Below are 22,024 nucleotides of genomic sequence, written 5' to 3' on the forward strand. Positions count from 1 at the left end.
TTTTTAGTGGAGACGGGGTTTCATTGTGTTAGCCAGGATGGTCTCGATCTCCTGACCTCGTGATCCACCCGTCTCGGCCTCCCAAAGTGCTGGGATTACAGGCTTGAGCCACCGCGCCCGGCCGATAGTATGACTTTATAGCTGAAATGGTGCTACTGTGCTTTTAACAATTACTGTTGCAACAACCTGTGCTCCCTCCCTCACCTTTGGCCCAGTTATATGCCTCTTGGTGCCTGGGTGAGGCTTTTATCACCAGTTGGTTGTTTAAAAAAATCACTGTCTGGCTCCCAGTTGTGACTGTCTGTGAAAGACAAATTGCTAGGGAGGGCCCCAATTTTCCCCCGCTCCTTACCCTGTCAGGAAGAGAAGAGATATATCAGGAACAGGTGGCATTTCAAAGTGCATCATAAAAAGGAAGCACCAGCCAGGAGGGAGTTACTCAACATCTGCTCTGCTCCCTTCACAAATATGCCTCCAGGGACTTCCCTATTTGACTTAACATCTATTGAACACCCAAAGGAGTAAAATAATCTACCATCACTAACATCAAAGAACCAAAATACTCCATTTTAAAATGGAAAATGTTTCCAAGGGCAAATTATCCAGAGGCACAGACTGTAAAAGTGATCCTAAGCCATGGGAATGGCTGGCATTTGGCTGAAATGCAAATACATTTACTGGGGTTTCTAGGCAAAAGCTGAGGTTTTTGAATAGTCTCAGTCGGCGCAGTGGCTCACACCTGTAATGCTAGCACTTTGGGAGGCTGAGGCGGATCACTTGAAGTCAGGAGTTCGAGACCAGCCTGGCCAACATGAGGAAACCCCATCTCTACTAAAAATACAAAAATTAGCTGGGTGTGGTGGCAGGTTCCTGTAGACCCAGCTACTTGGCAGGGTGAAGTAGGAGAATCTTTTGAACCAGGGAGATGGAGGTTGCAATGAGCCGAGATCATGCCACTGCACTCCAGCCTGGGTGACAGAGTGAGACCCTATCTCAAAAAAAAAAAAAAAAATTCAAATTTAGAACAGCCTCAGTACTGGGTGATATCAAGAAGAGCTTCAGGCTGAGCACAGTGGTGCATCCCTGTAATCCTAGCACTTTGGGAGGCTGAGACGGGAGCCCAGGAGTTCAAGACCAGCCTGGGCAACATAGGGAGACTCCATCTCTACAAAAAATAAATTTAAAAAATTAGCTGGGCATAGTAACACATGCCTGTGGTCCCAGCTACTCAGGAGGCTGAGGTGGGAAAATTACTTGGGCCCAGGAGGTCAAGGCTGCAGTGAGCCATGATCATGCCACTGCACTCCAGCCTAGGTAACAGAGTGAACCCTGTCTCAAAAATTTTTTTTCTAATAAAATAAGATTTAAAAAGAAGAGCTTCAGGAGACACATATATGGCCATCTTCAAATCAATGAGATATTAAAGACATCCTCCAGGGTTAGAGGAAGCAGGCTTAACATTTAATTAACCTTGCCAGACAGAGGATATACAATTTTCATCTTTAAAAACTGTTCAGGGTCGGGCGCGGTGGCTCAAGCCTGTAATCCCAGCACTTTGGGAGGCCGAGACGGGCGGATCACGAGGTCAGGAGATCAAGACCATCCTGGCTAACATGGTGAAACCCCGTCTCTACTAAAAAATACAAAAAACTAGCCGGGCGAGGTGGCGGGCGCCTGTAGTCCCAGCTACACGGGAGGCTGAGGCAGGAGAATGGCATAAACCCGGGAGGCAGAGCTTGCAGTGAGCCGAGATCCAGCCACTGCACTCCAGCCCGGGCGACAGAGCGAGACTCCGTCTCACAAAAAAAAAAAAAAAAAAACTGTTCAGCCTGGGCAACATAGTGAGACCTCATCTCTACAAAATTTTTTTTAATAGCCAGGCACAGCAGTACACTACAGGTGTACTGTACAGGTGTATTGGAACCTGTAGTTCCACCTTCTTGGGAGGCAGAGGCGTGAGGATCATTTGAGCCCAGCAGTGAGCTCTGATCTCACCACTGCACTCTAGCCTGGCCAACAAAGTGAGACCCTGTCTCTAAAAAATTTAATTAATAAAAAGTAAATTAATTTTTTTTTTGAAATGGAATCTCACTCTGACACCCAGGATGGAGTGCAGTAGGGCAGTCTTGGCTCACTGCAACCTCTGCCTCCCGGGTTCAAGTGATTCTCCTGCCTCAGCCTCCCAAGTACCTGGCACTACAGGCATGCCCCACCATGCCTGGCTAATTTTTGTATTTTGAGTAGAGATGGGGCTTCACCATGCTGGTCACGCTGGTCTTGAACTCCTCACCTCAAGTGATCCACCCTCCTCGGTCTCCTAAAGTACTAGGATTATAGGCGTGAGCCACTGTGCCCAGCCAAAAATGTTATTTTCTACTCGGCCAGAAGTCCTATCTGGTCATTTAGAAATATATTCCAAGCTATAAAGCCTCCTTCTTTAAAGTCCCGAGTCTTCAGCTTCCTGCTGGGTTGATCACAGCCCCAACTCCCAGATAGGGGTGTGTCCCTGCCCTTCTTACCAGGTCTTACTCTGTTGCCCAGGCTGGAGTGCAGTGATGTACACTCGGCTCACTGTGGCCTCAACTTCCTGGGCTCAAGCGATCCTCCTACCTTAGCATCCAGAGTAGCTGGGACTACAGGCACACACCACCATGTCTGGCTAATTTTTTAATTTTTAAAAAATTTTGTGTAGAGACAGAGTCTTACTATATTGCCCAGGCTGGTCTTGAACTCCTGGACTCAAGTGATCCTCCTTCCTTGGCTTCCCAAAGTGTTGGGATTACAAGCGTTGCATGATCCACTACGCCCAGCTTTTTTTTTTTTTTTTAACCGTTCAAAACTAGAGACAGAGTAATGGTTCTAAAGCCAAAGTCCAAGAGTCTCTATGCAGCTGCAGTGAGACAGGAAGTGCCAGTGGAACTGTAACTGTGACCACCAGATGGGACAATCCCAGAAAAGCCCAGCTCCAGTAGCTTCAGCAAGCTCTCCCCTCCACCAGAAAGTAATAGCCTAGCTTTATGACTCTCCAACTCCCTCACCTTTTCTGGACACACCTGGATAGCATCATCTGCCTGATTAGCAAAGTTAAGCTAGCTACCTCAGATAGCACAGCAACTTCAAAGCCCACATGAAAACCCGAGATTGCTTTTGTCCTTTTAGAACAACTGACTCTCCATCTGTTAGCTCAGACACCCATGGGGCTCAGGGAAGAGGGGAATAAATGAAGGAATGGGTTGCAGGCTGGGCCTTGGGAGGGCCTGTGTGAACAATTACCAGTCAAGTCACACCACCCCACACACCCTCCCTCTAGAGCAGCTGGGGCTAGGGCAGTCAGAAGGTAGAACCAGCCAAAACTTCCTCCTCTTCCACCTCCTCCTGCTGGATCCCCCAGCCTAAGGTTCCCAGGGAAGAATACTGGATCCCTGGAAGCCTCCACCAAGGCCACAGGCTGCCTACTGAAATGTCCCAGAATCAAAAGAAGAAAATATAACACAATGCAGAAATTAGAAACAATGTTTATTGTTTCTTGTTAAAATAGGGAGCACTCATGAGAAAAGAGTATGTAAAAAGGACCTTCCTACATCCTGAGCTTTTTCACTTATCCCAGCAGACTGGGACTGTCCTCACTGTGTAGGAGGGAAAGTTCTCCACCTGCTCCCAGAAAATCAGGCTACTCTAGTTTTACTTTTGATTACTTGCATGCATTAAAAAAAAAAAAAAAAAATCAAAATCCAACGATTAACAGTCTACCTCCTCCTAGGCATATATGCCTAGTCCACTTGGACACAGAGGTGGGCCTCAAGTCCAGATCCACATGTACAGCCCAGGATTAGATGGCACCCTGGAAATCAAATGGGTATTCCTGGCTAGGGACTGAAGAAGATCTCAGCTCCTGGTGATCTGGTTGAAAATCTGCACAGTGCTTCCAGTGAGAACCTGAGATTCTCTCTTTAATGAGGAATACTTTGGGTGTGGTAGGACCAGCAGTCAACTGGTAGGCAGCATTCTTGCCACAGGTAGTATCTGGTCTAGAAGCTACTTGTTCCATTTCCAAATCCTTTTAAGATCCCTTAAATTGACGAGAACGAATTCAAGTTTCAAAGTGACACAAAGTTATACAAGGTACAGGATGTCATTAAGGTAACGGTCTCACCAAGTCCATGCACAGGGCTCTGATCCCACCATTCCCCTCCCCTTGCCCTCCAAGACTGCTTAGTTCTGCTCACTATTCCTTCTCCTCAGCGACAGCTTCCAGCATCCAGCAGCCTTGAGCAGCCTTCAGCCTCACAAGTTGGGGGTGGCCCAATTAAGGAACTTCATGGCAACTTCAAAGCCAAGGAAACAGGCCTGAGAAGGGGTTGGGAGGAAGAAAAAAGCCAGCAGGAATAACTATTCATAGACTATTCAAAGGACTATGCTTTGCTGGCCCTGTCAGGACCACAGCCCCTCCCTAACCCCACACCCACTCCACATCAAGGATGCAAACTCTGCTCTCTCATTCCTAAGAGGAGAAGAAAATTTATATCCCACAACTGCCCACTTCTTTTTTTTTTTTTTGAGACAGAGTTTGCTCGTCACCCAGGTTGGAATGCAATGGTACGATCTCGGCTCACTGCAATCTCTGCCTCCTGTGTTCAAGCAATTCTGCTTCCTCAGCCTCCTGAGTAACTGGGATTACAGGCACCTGCCACCACGCCCAGTTAATTTTTGTATTTTTAGTAGAGATGGGGTTTCCCTGTGTTGGCCAGGCTGGTCTCAAACTCCTGACATCAGATGATCCACCTGCCTCAGCCTCCCAAAGTGCTGGGATTATAGGCACTAGCCACCATGCCTGGCCTCACAACTGCCCACTTCTAATGGCCAGGTCAGGAAATCAAAGCCCCTCACCTCAGAGATCCCCAAAGGCAAGTCCTCCTGATAGCTTCAGGGAAGGGAGCAAATAAGGAATGCTCTGGCTGAAGATAGGGCTTTGGTAAAACTGAGACCCCAGTCCTATCCCAGGAACAAGCAAAATCAGACCACATGCACCCTGCTCTGAGCCCCAAAGGGAAAGCACAGCCCTGCCAGCTACTCACCGCATTGGCTGGGAAGGCTCGGATCATCACTGCATTGAACCCTTTGTATAAGGATGTGACTCCTTCATCCCGGATCAGCTCCCTCAGCACATCTCTGAAACCATTAGGGTATTTCCCAGGAGGTGCTGTGGGGCAGAACCCAATTTTTAAGGCTTCAGGAAGGAGAAATTAGTAGTTAAGTCTTCCTGAAGGGTCAGGACTAGCACAGGGAAAGGACACCTTGCAGGTCATCTGGGACCAGTCCATAGAAAACAGTTCACCTTGGGACAAATACACAAATGCCTGAATTACTTGTGCCAAGGGAGTAGAAAAGAGGGAAGAAGAATGAAACAGCCCTTCTGTTCATGTGGGGGAGGAAGAGTAGACTTGACTTCTTATCATACTTACCTTGTGTTTAGGCTGTCATGAAAATGAGTCTAGGGTTCCTAGAATGCAAATGACTGTGAGGGAGAATGTTGGTCAGGCAGATCCTGAGTGCTGCCATGGAGAGTGAGTATCCCTAGGGCCCTATGAGCTTTGCACCCCAGGATTAGCCAGTGCTGGGGACCCACTCTGCCCCTGTCCACCCCACTACCTTCCACTCACCAGTCTGGAATCGAGACTTGAGCACATCTGGGGGGATTGCCACAGCCCAGTTGAAGATCCCTGCAATGCCCCCAGCCACCAAGATCCGAGGGACACTGAGTTCACTGACCCTGTATAACACCAACAACAGCCCCAGTTAGACAAAGGCTGTGAGAGTGGCATTCAGACTATCCTGCCTGTGGCAGACAGGGCAGTTACAGAGAAGCAGAAACTGGATGGAAGGAGGAGGTATAAGGCCAGTGCTGCTGGTACTCCTTGAAGGAGGTTTCATGCACCTGTTTCAAATATTTGCTCCACTGGCTGAGGCACAGAGTAAGAGCTAGCTGGACCTCAGCAGCCACAAGAGGAAAGCAGATATGGAGCCAGGAACAACAACTACTACTTTCAGATTCACACACAGGAGAGAGCAACACACCCATGACCGGGGAAAGTAGCTTCCAAGTTCTGTTTTCCTCACCTCTTTCCCTCTGGAGTGAAGATGTTTTTCAGCCATTCATATGTCATGAAATACATTCCACTAGCTGGGACATCTGTTAGTGGCAAGAAAGAGGTGAATTAAAGTACATAAACTCTCCGCCAGGCATGGTGGCTCACACCTGTAATCTCAGCAATTTAGGGGGTTGAGGGAGGGGGATTGCTTGAGGCCAGGAGGTCCACACCTGGTCTGAATTATTAGTAAAATTGTTTTTTAATTGGGTGATTTGGTTCAATTTATTTGCTTTCTAAACATTAGCCTACAGTAGTAATTTATGTAGACTAAAAAAGCATTAAAAAGAAAAAAAAATGCCAGGCATGGTAGCTCATGCCTGTAATCCCAGCATTTTGGGAGGCTGAGGCGGGCACATCACCTGAGGCCAGGAATTTGAGACCAGTCTGGCCAATATGGCGAAAGCTTTGTCTCTACTAAAAATATAAAAATGGGCCGGGCACAGTGGCTCATGCCTTTAATCCCAGCACTTTGGGAGGCCGAGGCGGGCGGATCACGAGGTCAGGAGTTCGAGACCAGGCTGACCGACATGGTGAAACCCCCATCTCTACTAAAAATACAAAAACTAGCCAGGCGTGGTGGCGGGCACCTGTAATCCCAGCTACTCAGGAAGCTGAGGCAAGAGAATCCCTTGAACCCGGGAGATGGAGGTTTCAGTGAGCTGAGATTGCACCACTGCACTCTAGCCTGGGTGACAGAGTGAGACTCCATCTCAAAAAAAATAAATAAATACAAAAATGGCCGGGCGTGGTGGCTCACATCTGTAATCCCAGCACTCTGAGAGGCAGAGGTGGGCGGATCACGAGGTCAAGAGATTGACACCATCCTGACCAACATGGTGAAACTACATATCTACCAAAAATTAGCCAGGCATGGTGGCATGTGCCTGTAATCCCAGCTACTCAGGAGACTGAGGCAGGAGAATCACTTGAACCCGGGAGGTAGAGGTTGCAGTAAGCCGAGATCAAGCCACTGCACTCCAGCCTGGTGACAGAGCAAGACTCCATCTCAAAAAATAATAATAATAATACAAAAAGTACAAAAATTAGCCAGGCCTGGTGGCACATGCCTGTAATCCCAGCTACTCAGGAGGCTGAGGCACAGGAATCACTTGAACTCATAAGGTGGAGGCTGCACTGAGCCAAGGTTGCACTTATGCACTTCTGGCTGGGCAACAGAGCAAGACTCTGTCTCAAAATAAAAGAAAAAGAAAAAAAAAATCCCCACAGACTTTTCTTTTCTTTTAAAAATAGTATTATTATTATTTTATTTATTATGGTTTTTTTTTTTTTTTTTTTTTTTGAGACAGAGTCTCGCTCTGTCGCCCAGGCTGGAGTGCAATGGCGCAATCTCGGCTCACTGCAACCTCCACCTCCCAGGTTCAAGCAATTCTCCTGCCTCTGCCTCCTGAGTAGCTGGATTACAGCATGCACCACCACGCCTGGCTAATTTTTATATTTTTAGTAGAGACGGGGTTTCACCATATTGGTCAGGCTGGTCTTGAACTCCTGACCTCATGATCTGCCTATCTCCCAAAGTGCTGGGATTACAAGCATGAGCCACCACGCCCAGCTATTATTATTTTAATAGAGACAAGGTATCACTATTTCACCCAGGCTGGTCTCGAACTCCTGGGCTCTAGTGATCCTCTCATCTCAGCCTCCCAAAGTGCTGAGATTACAAGTATGAGCCACCACACCCGGCCCCTACAGATTTCTTGAATGCAGAAATGCCAAGCTTGGCACTAGACCCTTCAGGGATTCCTGAGAGGGTCCTCAGCAGCCACATCCTATTTGCAATAATCACTTTGCAGCTATGAGATGCTGCTCTGGGCCAAGCACTGGTGTAAGTGAGTACAAACACACATGATATAATTTCATTAAAGTTCCCTCAGCTGGGCTTGGTGGCTCACGCTTATAATCCTAGCACTTTGGGAGGCCAAGGCAGGTGGATCATCTGAGGTCAGGAGCTCGAGACCAGCCTGGCCGATGTAGTGAAACCCTATCTCTACTAAAAGTACAAACATTAGCCAGGCATGGTGGCACGCACCTGTAACCCCAGCTACTCAGGAGGCTGAGGCAGGAGAGTCGCTTGAACCCGGGAGGTGGAGGCTGCAGTGAGCTGAGATTGTGCCACTGCGCTCCAGCCTGGTTGACAGAGCAAGACTCTGTCTCAAAAAATAATAATAAGGCCAGGTCCAGTGGCTCACACCAGTAATCCCAGCACCTTGGGAGGCCGAGGCGGGTAGATCACCTGAGTCCAGGAGTTTGAGACCAACCTGGCCAACATGGTGAAACCCCATCTCTACTAAAAATACAAAAAATTAGCCAGGCATGGTGGCATGTGCTTGTAATCCCAGCTACTTGGGAGGCTGAGGGAGGAGAACTGCTTGAATCTGGGAGGTAGAGGTTGCAGTAAGCCAAGATTGTGCCACTGCACTCCAGCCTGGGCAACAAGAGTGAAACTCCATGTCAAAAAATAAAATAAAAATGTTAAAAAATAAATAAGGTTCTGAGTGGTGATGGTCCATGTGGGCAACTGACATGCCCACAGTTATAAGCACAGTTGGTGTATCTGGCCTTCCTCTAAGCTGCCAGCTCAGGACAAGAGTGAGACTGTCTCTGCCTTTCCTACTGCCACTAAAACAGGACATACTTCTCAAAATCAGGGAGATGACCACTGTCCCCAAGTCACTCTTTCTTCCCACTCCTCCCCACAGCAATGATTTCTATCTACTTGCCACTCCCTTCCAACTGTGATGCCATGACTTCTACCCCTGCAAACACTTGGGAAAGATGGAAGGTCCCCTCATCCTAATCTATGTCCATGCTGGCCAGGATGAGACATTACTGCCAGTATTCTCAGAGATGTGACATGCATGGTGCCGAGGTTAATCTGGCAATTCAGGCAAGACCCTCTGCGGCAGACCCACCTCAGGTGACCTCTCCAGGTGACCTCAAGTGGAGGCCTCAAAGGTTACCTCGCATAAGGGTAAGCACAGTCCCTTTGTAGATGCCTCGGATCCCAAACTCCTGGTACAGCTTCTTTGCACAGTCCAAGGTACCAGTGTACTTGGTTTCTCCTGAAGAAGCCTGAATCTGGGAGGGAGGAGAGGATCATTAAGTCAGAAACAACATTAGAGTCACAGGCCCAGCAGGTTACAGAAGACTACAAAGTAAGTATGGCCATTATGTGTTAGAGCAATGAAAGACTTCACTGTCAAATTGAGAAGTATCTGGAATGTGTGATCTTGGGGCAGGTACTATGAAATAAGGCTAGGTGAAAAGATCAGAAAATATTCACATTGACTAGAAATAAAACCACAGAAAATCTGAAAAACAAGTTGAGGAGGTAGAGCGTGCTGGCTCATGCCTATAATTCCAGCACTCTGGGAGGCCGAGGCAGGCAGGTCACCTGAGTTCAGGAGTTTGAAACCAGCCTGGCCAACATGGTGAAACCCTGTCTCTACGAAAAATATAAAAATTAGCTGGGCATGGTGGTGGGTGCCTGTAGTCCCAGCTGCTCAGGAGGCTGAGGCAGGAGAATTGCTTGAACTTGGGAGGCAGAGGTTGCAGTTAGAAAACATATTTACTGGCCAGGCGTGGTGGCTCAAGCCTGTAATCCCAGCACTTTGGGAGGCCGAGACGGGTGGATCACAAGCTCAGGAGATCAAGACCATCCTGGCTAACACAATGAAACCCCGTCTCTACTAAAAAATACAAAAAACTAGCCGGGCGAGGTGGCGGGCGCCTGTAGTCCCAGCTACTCGGGAAGCTGAGGCAGGAGAATGGCGTAAACCCGGGAGGCGGAGCTTGCAGTGAGCTGAGATCCGGCCACTGCACTCCAGCCTGGGCAAGAGAGTGAGACTCCGCCTCAAAAAAAAAAAAAAGAAAAAGAAAACATATTGTACCACTGCACTCCAGCCTGGGTAACACAGTGAGACTCTGTCTCAAAATTTAAAAATAAATAAATAAATAAATAATAAGTTGAGGAAATCTGTCAAACACAATAAAGCTATTTGGAAGGTCTAAAAAGGAAGCAACAAATACTTTAGTCATTCATTTATTCCTTCAATAAATAGCCCCTGAAGACCAACTGCATTCCAAGCCTACCTGGTCATGAGGCTTGGTTAAGAAAAGGTGAACAGAAAATTTCACTCAGAGCTCTAAGTGCCCAGACAGGGGTCCTGTACAGAGAGGGCTCCTATGCAGAGCCAGAGGAGGGCCAAAGAGAGGCTCCTACCCTGTCCCTCAGAGCCAAGAACCTGGGGTAGGCAGGGGTAATCCCAGGAAAAATCTGAAAGACAGCTCCATGCAGGATCCACACGGGGATCCTGCTTGTTCAGGGCCAAGAAGAGTCAGAACACACAAGAGCATCAACCAAACAATAATTAAAGCTGGAAAGGGAGTTCAACTTTAACAGTTCCAAGGAGAAACACTTACAAATATATAAACCAAATAGTTTTTTTACATACCAGGATTAACCAGTTAAAAAATAATAGAAAACACTGGGCACGGTGGCTCACACCTGTAATCCCAGCACTTTAGGAGGCTGAGGCGGGCAGATCACGAGGTCAGGAGTTTGAGACTAGCCTGACCAACATGGTGAAACCCTGTCTCCACTAAAAATACAAAAATTAGCCAAGCGTGGTGGCGCACGCCTGTAATCTCAGCTACTCAGGAGGCTGAGGCAGGAGAATCACTTGAACCCAGGACGTGGAGGTTGCAGTGAGCTGAGATCATGCCACTGCACCCCAGCCTAGGAGACAGAGCAAGACTCTGTCTCAATCAATCAGTCAATCAATCAAGGAAAGGGATCCCATTCAAAATAGCAATAAAGGCCGGGCACAGTGGCTCACGCCTGTAATCCCAGAAGTTTGGGAGGCCAAAGCAGGCAGATCACCTGAGGCCAGGAGTTCCGAGACCAGCCTGGCCAACATGGTGAGATCCCCATCTCTACCAAAAATACAAAAGTTAGCTGGGCATAGTGACAGGCACCTTTAATCCCAGCTACTCAGGAGGCTGAGGCAGGAGAATCACTTGAACCTGGGGGGCAGAGGTTGTAGTGAGCCAAGATTGCACCGTTGCACTCCAGTCTAGTTGACAGAGTAAGACTCTGTCTCAAAAAAAAAAAAAAAAAAAAAAAGGCAATAAAATATATGTGAATTAAGCAATAGGCTTTGTATAAATAAAACTCTAACATGTCTGAGGATTACAAAATAAGAGGTTAATAAAAAGAGTCCCAATTCTAGTTGGGAAAAGTTTTCAATCAGAAAGATTTCTATTTTTCTAAAAATAATAAATTTAAGATAATGTCAATTGAGTATCAATGGGTGTTTTTGGTATAACTTCTGCAAAGGATCTGGACATATGTACCTGGTATGTCTGAGGAACAGAAGGAAGGTCATGTGATCTGAGAATGCTGGAGCCAATTCACAATGACCTTGGGGTCCATGGAGGATTGGGCATGGGAATAACATATTTACAGAATCCTATCATTGTTATGTATGTAGAGACTGTAAGAAGGGAAACAAGTAAAGAGGCCCTCACTGTCATCCAGGACAGTGATGAAGGTGGCCTGAAGCAGTATGCCGCAATGGAGATGGTGTGAAGGGATGGATTTGGTATAATGTTGAAAACCAGCGTAATTGCTCAACAGATGGAATCTAAACTGTGGGAGAAAAAGAGGAATTTAGGAGGACTCCTGGGCTATAAGTCTGAATAATTACAAGGATACTATTGTCATCAACTGAACTGAAAAATGCTGAGAGTAGAGGAGGTACAGGGAAGACCAGGAGTTCGGTTTTGTACATGATGACTTTGAGGCACCTATTAGCATCCACATAGAAATGTTGGATAAACTAGTCTGGAGTTCAGGAAAAGTCTGAGTTGGAGACATAATTTTTTTTTTTTTTTTTGAGACGGAATCTGGCTCTGTCACCAGGCTGGGGTGCAGTGGCACGATCTCGGCTCACTGCAACTTCCGCCTCCTGGGTTCAAGTGATTCTCCTGCCTCAGCCTCCCAAGTAGCTGGGACTACAGGCACGCACCACCACACCTAGCTAATTTTTGTATTTTTAGTAGAGATGGCCAGGATGGTCTCGATCTCTTGACCTCGTGATCCGTCTCCCTCAGCCTCCCAAAGTGATGGGATTACAGGCATGAGACACGGCGTCCAGCCAGAGATATAAATTTGAGTCATCAGCATAAAAATGGTGTCTAAAAGTCATGAGACAAGGCTGGGTGCAGTGACTTACTCCTGTAATCTCAGCACTCTGGGAGGTTGAGGTGGGCAGATCACTTGAGGCCAGAGTTCCAGACCAGGCTGGTTAACACGGTAAAACCCTGTTTCTAAAAAAAAAAAAAGTCACCCAAAATTAGCTGGGTGTGGTGGTGTGTGCCTGTAGTCCCAGCTACTTGGGAGGCTGAGGTACAAGAATCACTTAAACCCCGGAGGCCTGGGTTGCAGTGAGCTGATATCGCGCCACTGCACTCCAGCCTGGGAGACAAAGCAAGACTCTGTCTCAAAAAAAAAAAAAAAAAAAAGAAAAGAGAGAACTAACCACTGCAGTGTAAAAGTCACCAGTGACCGGCTGGGCACAGTGGCTCACGCCTGTAATTCCAGAGCACTTTGGGAGGCCGAGGCGGGTGGATCACAAGGTCAGGAGATGGAGACCATCCTGGCCAACACGGTGAAACCCCATCTCTACTAAAAATTAAAAAAAAAAATTAACCAAGCATGGTGGTGCATGCCTATAATCCCAGCTACTCAGGAGGCTGAGGCAGGAAAATTGCTTGAACCAGGGAGTTGGAGGTTGTAGTTAGCTGAGATGGCGCCACTGCACTCCAGCCTGGTAACAGAGCGAGAATCTGTTTCAAAAAAAGGAAAAAAAAAAAAAAAGTCACTAGTGACCTTCATAAAACCATTTATTTGCAGTTGTGAGGCAAAAGCCAGATTGGAGCAGGTTTAACAATTAGAGAAGAGGAACTGGAAATGGCAGGTAGAAAAAAAAAACAAGAAACAGGCCAGTGTGGCAGCTCACACCTGTAATCCCAGCACTTTGGGAGGCCAAGGTGGGTGGATCACCTGAGGTCAAGAGTTCAAGACCAGCCTGACCAACAAGGCGAAACCCCATCCCTACTAAAAGTACAAAAATTAGCAGGGTGTTGTGGTGCGCACCTGTATTCCCAGCTACTCGGGAGGCTGAGGCAGGAGAATCGCTGGAACCTGGGAAGCAGAGGTTGCAGTGAGCCGAGATCATGCCACTACATTCCAGCCTGGGTGAGAGAGCAAGACTCCATCTCAAAAAAAAAACAAAACAAAACAAAACAGAAACAACTTTTTCAAAGAGTTTTCGTGTAAGAGGGAGCAAAGTCATGAAGCATAGAAATTGGTGTGGAAAAGACTAGAGAGAAGTTTGTTTGAGACAAGGTCCTACTCTGCTGCTCAGGCTAGAGTACAGTGGCATGATTTCTGCTCACTGTAGCCTCAACTGCCTGTGCTCAAACGATCCTCCCACCTCAGACTCCTAAGTAGCTAAGACTACAGATGCATGCCACTACACCTATTTTTTTTCTTTTTCACTCTTGTTGCCCAGACTGGAATGCAATGGCATGATCTCGACTCACTGCAACCTCTGCCTCCCAGGTTCAAGCAATTCTCCTGTCTCAGACTCCTGAGTAGCTGGGATTATAGGCGCCTGCCGCCACGCCTGGCTAATTTCTTGTATTTTTAGTAGAGATGGGGTATCATCATTTTGGCCAGGCTGGTCTTGAACTCCTGACCTCAGATGATTCACCCGCCTTGGCCACCCAAAGTGCTGGGATTACAGTTGTGAGCCACCGTGCCTCGCCCACATCTGGCTAATTTTTCTATTATTTTGTAGAGATGGGGTTTTGCCATGTTGCCCAGGCTGGTCTCAAACTCCTGGGCTCAGGTGATCCATACACCTCAGCTTCCAAAAGTGCTGAAATTATAGGCGTGAGACACCACGCCCAAAGTTGTTTTTTTTTTTTTTTTTTTTTTGAGATGGAGTTTCGCCCCTGTTGCCCAGGCTGGAGTGTAGTGGTGAGATCTAGGCTCACCACAACCTCTGCCTCCTGGATTCCAGCGATTCTCCTGCCTCAGCCTCCAAGTCACTGAGGTTACGGCATAACTTTTTTTTTTTGTATTTTTATTTATTTATTTATTTTTTTTTTTTTGAGACGGAGTCTCGCTCTGTCGCCCAGGCTGGAGTGCAGTGGCCGGATCTCAGCTCACTGCAAGCTCCGCCTCCCGGGTTTACGCCATTCTCCCGCCTCAGCCTCCCGAGTAGCTGGGACTACAGGCACCGCCACCTCGCCCGGCTAGTTTTTTGTACTTCTTTTTAGTAGAGACGGGGTTTCACCGTGTTAGCCAGGATGGTCTCGATCTCCTGACCTCGTGATCCGCCCGTCTCGGCCTCCCAAAGTGCTGGGATTACAGGCGTGAGCCACCGCGCCTGGCCTTTTTTTTTTGGTTTTTTTTTTTTTTTTTTTTGAGACGGAGTCTTGCTCTGTCACCCAGGCTGGAGTGCAGTGGCCGGATCTCAGCTCACTGCAAGCTCCTCCTCTCGGGTTCACGCCATTCTCCTGCCTCAGCCTCCCGAGTAGCTGGGACTACAGGCACCCGCCACTTCGCCCGGCTAGTTTTTTGTATTTTTTAGTAGAGACGGGGTTTCACCGTATTAGCCAGGATGGTCTCGATCTCCTGACCTCGTGATCCGCCCGTCTCGGCCTCCCAAAGTGCTGGGATTACAGGCTTGAGCCACCGCGCCCGGCCTTTTTTGTATTTTTAGTAGAGATGGGGTTTCTCCATGTTGGTCAGGCTGGTCTTGAACTCCCAACCTCAGGTGATCCACCCACCTTGGCCTCCCAAAGTGCTGGAATTATAGGCATGAGCCACCGCACCTGAAGTTTGGTTTTTTCTTTTTTTTTTTTTTTTTTTTGAGATAGAATCTTGCTCTGTTGCTCAGGCTGGAGTGCAGTGGCACGATCTCAGCTCACTGCAAGCTCCGCCTCCTAGGTTCACGTCATTCTCCCGCCTCAGCCTCCCAAGTAGCTGGGACTAAAGGCACCCACCACCACGCCCAGCTAATTTTGTTTTTGTATTTTTAGTAGAGATGGGGTTTCACCATGTTAGCCAGGATGGTCTCGATCTCCTGACCTCATGATCCGCCAGCTTCGGCCTCCCAAAGTGCTGGGATTACAGGAGTGAGCCACCGCACCCGGCCCAAAGTTTGTATTTTTAAGATGAAAAATGCAAGCATGTTTATGCCTTTATTCCTGACGAGAATGATCGAGTGGAGAGCAGAAACTGATGTCAGTGGCTGAGGGGAAAAAAAAAAAAACAATGTCTGTGTCTGGGCAAGAGGGGATGGGATCCAGTGCACAAAGAGGCCTGGGATCAAGCAGAAGCACAGGTCATCCTTGATAGAAACAAGCAGGGCGGCCGGGCAGGGTCGCTCTTTTTGTTAGCCAGGCCGGGTGACACCTGTAGTCCCAGCTAATAGGAGGCTGAGGCAGGAAGATCACTTGAACCCAAGAGTTTGAGGATGCAGTGAGCCATTATCAGACCACTATACTCCAGCCATGCAGGAGAGCAGCAAACAAGCAGGGTGAGACTCTGTCTCTAGAAAAAAGAGAAAGAGGCCAGGCGCGGTGGCTCAAGCCTGTAATCCCAGCACTTTGGGAGGCCGAGATGGGCGGATCACGAGGTCAGAAGATCGAGACCATCCTGGCTAACACGGTGAAACCCCGTCTCTACTAAAAAATGCAAAAAAACTAGCTGGGCGAGGTGGCGTGCGCCTGTAGTCCCAGCTACTCTGGAGGCTGAGGCAGCAGAATGGTGTAAACCCGGGAGGCAGAGCTTGCAGTGAGCTGAGATCTGGCCACTACACTCCAGCCTGGGCGACAGAGCGAGACACCGTCTCAAGAAAAAAAAAAGAAAAAAGAGAAAGAAGAAAAGAAGCCAGGCACAGTGGCTCATACCTGTAATTCCAGCACTTGAGGAGGTCAAGGTGGGCAGATTGCTTGACCCCAGGAGTTTGAGACCAGCCTGGGTAACAAAGCAAGAGCCTATCTCTACAAAAAAAACTAAAAAATTAGCCAGGCGTGGTGATACGTGTCTATAGTCCCAGCTACCCAGGGGCTAGGTGAGAGGATCGCCTGAGCCTGGGAGATCAAGCTACAGTTAGCTGTGATCATGCCTCTGCACTTCAGCCTAGGTATTGCCTCAAAAAAGAAGAAACAGGCTCGGCATGGTGACTCTCGCCTATAACCCCAGCACTTTGGGAGGCCAAGGCAGATGGATCACTTGAGGTCAGGAATTTGAAACCAGCCTGGCCAACATGGCGAAGCCCAATCTCTACCAAAAAATACAAAAATTAGCCAGTGGTGATGGCATGAACCTATAGTCCCAGCTATTTGGGAGGATGAGGCAGGAGAATCGCTTGAACCCAGGAGGTGGAGGTTGCAGTGAGTGAGCCAAGATCACACACCTAGGCAACAGAGTGACACCCTGTCTCAAAAAAAAAAAAAAATTTCTTAAATAAAACTGTCCCTACTTCCAAATGACATGGTTGTCTATGTAGGAAATCCCAAGGAATCTTAAAAAAAAAAATCACAGAACTAATAAGGAAGTTCAGAAAGTTGTAGGATACAAGATTATACAAAACTCAATCGTGTTTCCCAAACAAGCAATGAACATGTGGACAACCAAATAAAATTATAGTATCATTTACAACACCATTTTACAAGGCAAACAGAAAAAGAAACACTTAGGTGTAAATGTAAGAAAACCTGTACAAGGTTTATGTGCTGAAAACTAACTACACAATGCTGATGAAAGAAATCAGATGTCTTTTTCTTTTCCTTTTTTTTTTTTTTTTCTTTTGAAACAGTATCTCAACTTTGTCATCTCCTGGGTTCAAGCTATCTTCCTGCCCTAGCTCACCACGTAGCTGGGACTACAGAACGCAATACCACGCCCAGCTAATGTTTTTTTTTTTTTAAGAGATGGGGTTTCACTATATTGCCCAGGCTGGTCTCAAACACCTGAGCTCAAGCGATCCACCTGCCTTGGCCTCCCAAAGTGCTAGGATGACAAGCCACCAAGTGTGGCCAGAAATCAGATTTCTTTTTTTTTTTTTTCCAGATAGGGTCTCACTCTGTCACCCAGGCTGGAGTGCAGCGGCGTGATCTCGGCTCACTGCAACCTCCACCTCCCGGGTTCAAGTGATTCTCATGCCTCAGCCACCAGAGTAGCTGGGATTACAGACCTGCACCACCATGCATGGCTAATTTTTGTATTTTTATTAGACACAGGATTTTGCCATATTGGCCAGGCTGGTCTCAAACTGCTGGCCTCATGTGATCCACCTGCCTCAGCTTCTCAAAATGCTGGGATTATAGGTGTGAGCCACTATGCCTGGCCAGAAATCAGATTTTTAAATAAATGGAAAGACATACCATTCTTCCTGGATTGGAGGATTCAAAATAATAAAGGTGTCAATTCTGCCCAAATTGATCTATACATTTAACATAATTCCTATCAAAATATCAGGAAGATTTTTCTAAATTTTCTAAATTATCCTACAATTTATGTGGAAAAGCAAGGGAATAGAAAATTGTTCTAGGAGGTCAGAACAATTTAAAAAAAAAAAGAGAATCAAGTGAGAGGAATAAGTCTGTTGAATTTCAAAGTTTATTATACATGGCTATAGTTATCAAGACTATGTGGTGTTGGTGAAGAGACAGACATATAGATAAATGGAGTAGAATAGAGAAACAAGGCCGGGCGCAGTGACTCATGCCTGTAATCCCAGCACTCTAGGAGGCTGAGGTGGGTGGATGACCTGAGGTCGGGAGTTCACGACCAGGCTGACCAATGTGGAGAAACCCCATTTCTACTAAGAATACAAAATTAGCCTGGCATGGTGGTGCGTGCCTGTAATCCTAGCTACTCAGGAGAGTGAGGCAGAATAGCTTGAACCCAGGAGGCAGAGGTTGAGGTGCGCTGAGATCACACCATTGCACTCCAGCCTGGGCAATAAAGAGTGAAACTCCATCTCAAAAAAAAAAAAAAAAAAACAGAGAGAGAGAGAGAAACAGATCATACAAATATGCCCAATTGATTGTTTTTTTTTGAGATGGGGTCTCATTCCTTCACCTAGGGTTTAGTGTAGTGGCGCAATCCTGGCTCATTGCAGCCTTAACTTCCCGGGTTGATCTTCATACCTCACCACCCCCAAGTAGCTGGGACTACAGGTGCATACCACCATGCCCAGCTAATTTTTTTTTTTAAGAGATGGGGTTTTCCTATGCCGCACAAGCTGGTCTCAGCCTCATGGGCTCAAGCAATCCACCACCTTGGCCTCTCAAAGTGCTGGGATTATAGGTGTGAACCACTGTGCCTGGCCTGCCCAATGATTTTTTTTGTTTTTTTTTTTTGAGACAGTATTGCTCTGTCGCCCAGGCTAGGCTGGAGTGCAGTGGCACAATCTTGGCTGACTGCAACCTCCACCTCTCAGGTTCAAGCAATTCTCCTGCCTCAGCCTCCCAAGTAACTGGGATTACAGGTGCATGCCACCATGCCTGGCTAATTTTGTATTTTTAGTGGAGCCAGGGTTTTATCATGTTGGCCAGGCTAATCTCAAATTCCTGACCTCAAGTGATCCACCCATTTTGGCCTCCCAAAGCACTAGGATTACAGGTGTGAGCCACCGTGCCCAGCCCCCAGTTGATTTTTTAAAAGATGTAAACACAATTCAGTGGAATGAAGACAGTGTTTTTTGTTTTTTTTTTTTTGAGATGGAGTCTCGCTCTGTCGCCCAGGCTAGAGTGCAGTGGCCGGATCTCAGCTCACTGCAAGCTCCGCCTCCCGGGTTTATGCCATTCTCCTGCCTCAGCCTCCCGAGCAGCTGGGACTACAGGCGCCCGCCACCTCGCCCGGCTAGTTTTTTTTTTGTATTTTTTAGCAGAGACGGGGTTTCACCGTGTTAGCCAGGATGGTCTCGATCTCTTGACCTCGTGATCCGCCTGTCTCGGCCTCCCAAAGTGCTGGGATCACAGGCTTGAGCCACCGCGCCCGGCCGACAGTGTTTTCAATAAATGATATAAGCGGACGTCAAAGGTAAAAGGAAAAAAAAAAAAAAGAACTCTGTCCTACTACTCATATATTATACAAAAATTGGCCAGGCATGGTTGCTCACACCTGTAATCCCAGCACTTTGGGAAGCCAAGGCAGGAGGAATGCTTGAGCCCAGGAGTTTGAGATTAGCCTGAACAACATGGCAAGACCCCATCCTTACAAAAAAAAAAAAAAGGTGTTTAATTAGCTGTTTTTGGTGGCACATGCCTGTAATCCCAGCTACTCAGGAGGCAGAAGGACTGTTTGAGCGCAGGATGCTGAGGCTGCAGAGAGCCATGATTTTACCACCGCACTTCAACCTGGGCAATAGAGTAACACCTTGTCTCAAAAACAAAAACAAATTGACTCAAATGAGGTCACAGGCTTGAATGTAAAACATAAAATGATAAATAAAACCTGTAGAAGGCCCGGATGTAGTGGGTCACGTCTGTAATCTCAGCACTTTGGGAGTCCAAGATGGGCAGATTACCTGACAGGAGTTGGAGACCAGCCTGGCCAACATGGTGAAACTCTGTCTCTACTAAAAATACAAAAGCTAGCTGGGTGTGGTGGTGTGTGCCTGTAATCCCAGCTACTGGGGAGGTTGAGGCAGGAGAATCACTTGAATCTGGGAGGCAGGGGTTGCAATGGGCCAAGATAACGCCACTGCCCGCCAGCCTGGGCAACAGAGCAAGACTCCATCTGAAAAAAATAAAATATACCAGGCGTGGTGGCTCATGCCTGTAGTCCTAGCACTTTGGGAGGCCAAGGTAGGTGGATCGCTTGAGGCCAGGAGTCCAAGACTGGCCTGGCGGCTGGGCACAGTGGCTTATGCCTGTAATCCCAGCACTTTGGGAGGCCAAGGAGGGTGGATCACAAGGTCAGGAGATCGAGACTATCCTGGCCAACATGGTGAAACCCCATCTCTACTAAATATACAAAAATTAGCTGGGCGTGGTTGTGCATGTCTGTAATCCCAGCTACTCAGGAGGCTGAGGCAGGAGAATCACTTGAACCAGGGAGTCGGAGGTTGCAGTGAGCTGAGATCACACCACTGCACTCCAGCCTGGCGACAGAGCAAGATTCCATCTCAAAAAAAAAAAAAGACCTGCCTGGCCAATATGGAGAAACCCCGTCTCTACTGCAAATACAAAAATGAGCTGGGCACGGTGGTGTGTGCCTGTAATCCCAGCTACTTGGGTGGCTGATGCAGGAGAATCACATGAACCCAAGAGGCAGAGGCTGCAGTGAGGAGAGTTCGCACCACTGCACTCCACCCTGGGTGACAGAGTGAGATAATGTCTCGAAAATAAAATAAAATAAAATAAAACTTGTAGAAAAAATATACAAGAAAATCTTCAGGATCTAGGTTTAAGTAAAGAATTCTTGGCCGGGCGCGGTGGCTCAAGCCTGTAATCCCAGCACTTTGGGAGGCCGAGGCGGGTGGATCACGAGGTCAGGAGATCGAGACTATCCTGGCTAACATGGTGAAACCCCGTCTCTACTAAAAATACAAAAAACTAGCCGGGCGTGGTGGCGGGCGCCTGTAGTCTCAGCTACTTGGGAGGCTGAGGCGGGAGAATGGCGTGAACCCGGGAGGCGGAGCTTGCAGTGAGCCGAGATCACGCCACTGCACTCCAGCCTGGGAGACACAGTGAGACTCCGTCTCAAAAAAAAAAAAAAAAAAAGAATTCTTAGACTTAGGGCGAGCGTGGTGGCTCATTCCCATAATCCTAGCACTTCAGGACGCCGAAGCAAGTCAATCACGTTAGGTCAGGCGTTCAGGACCAGCCTGGCCAACATGGCGAAACCTTGTCTCTACTAAAAATATAAAAATTAACCAGGCATGATGGCGCATGCCTGTAATCCCAGTTACCTTCGAGGCTGAGGCAAAAGAATCGCTTGAACCCCGGAGGAGGAGGTCGTGGTGAGCTGAGATCGTGCCATTGCACTCTAGCCTGGGCAACAAAGCAAGACCCCATCTCTAAATAAATAAATAAAAATAAAAAATTAACTCGGCATGGAGGAACACACCTGTAGTCCCAGCTACTTGGGAGGTTGAGGCGGGAGGATCACTTAGGCCCAGGAGATCAAGGTTATATTGTGCTATGATCACACCACTGCACTCCAGTCTAGGCAACAGAGTGAGACCTTGTCCAAAAAAAAAAACAAAAACAAACAAACAAACAAAAAAAAACCAAACTAGAGATACAACTACAAGAAAACTCAACAATTGCATTCCTAGGCATTTATCCCAGAGAAATGGAGAAATGAAGACTTACTTTCTGACAAAAACCTCTGTATACAAATGTTTATAGCATCTTTATTCCTAAAAACCTCAAACTAGAAACAACACAGATGATGTTAGGTGGAAGAACAGTTAAATTATGATAATCTATACTATGACTACTATTCAGCAATAAAAATGAATGCATTATTCATATATGTGATAATCCGAATGAATCTCTAGAAAATTATGCTGAGGGCTGGGCATGGTGGCTCATGCCTATAATCTCAGCACTTTGGGAGGCAGAGGCAGGAGGATCACCTAAGGTCAGGAGTTCAAGACCAGGCTGGCCAACATGGTGAGACCCGCACCCACCCCAACCCCCATCTCTACTAAAAATACAAAAATTAGCCGGGCTTGGTGGTGCGTGTCTGTAATCTCAGTTACTCGGGAAGCTGAGGCAGGAGGATCGCTTGAAACCAGGAAGCGGAGGTTGCAGTGAAC

General features: G+C 47.4%; 1 protein-coding gene across 5 annotated transcripts in view; it reads right to left on the reverse strand.

The window, feature by feature from the left end:
- Nucleotides 1-3,499: 3,499 nt before the first annotated feature.
- SLC25A20 (solute carrier family 25 member 20) overlaps nucleotides 3,500-22,024 on the reverse strand; it is a 42,729-nt gene continuing 24,204 nt past the window's right edge. For 3 of the 5 annotated variants that reach the window (XM_074032175.1, XM_074032177.1, XM_045386277.1), the window contains 5 exons: nucleotides 9,128-9,245; nucleotides 6,118-6,190; nucleotides 5,661-5,770; nucleotides 5,076-5,200; nucleotides 3,500-4,347 (listed from right to left, as the gene is read on the reverse strand). In XM_074032175.1, the coding sequence (XP_073888276.1) occupies nucleotides 4,285-4,347; nucleotides 5,076-5,200; nucleotides 5,661-5,770; nucleotides 6,118-6,190; nucleotides 9,128-9,245 (489 nt within the window). In that variant the 3' untranslated portion in view covers nucleotides 3,500-4,284. The remainder of the gene's footprint in view (nucleotides 4,348-5,075; nucleotides 5,201-5,660; nucleotides 5,771-6,117; nucleotides 6,191-9,127; nucleotides 9,246-22,024) is intronic. The other 2 variants (XR_012431135.1, XR_006696101.1) reach the window with 1 other exon arrangement.

The sequence above is a fragment of the Macaca fascicularis genome, chromosome 2 (assembly GCF_037993035.2).
Source record: "Macaca fascicularis isolate 582-1 chromosome 2, T2T-MFA8v1.1".
Taxonomy (NCBI): domain Eukaryota; kingdom Metazoa; phylum Chordata; class Mammalia; order Primates; family Cercopithecidae; genus Macaca; species Macaca fascicularis.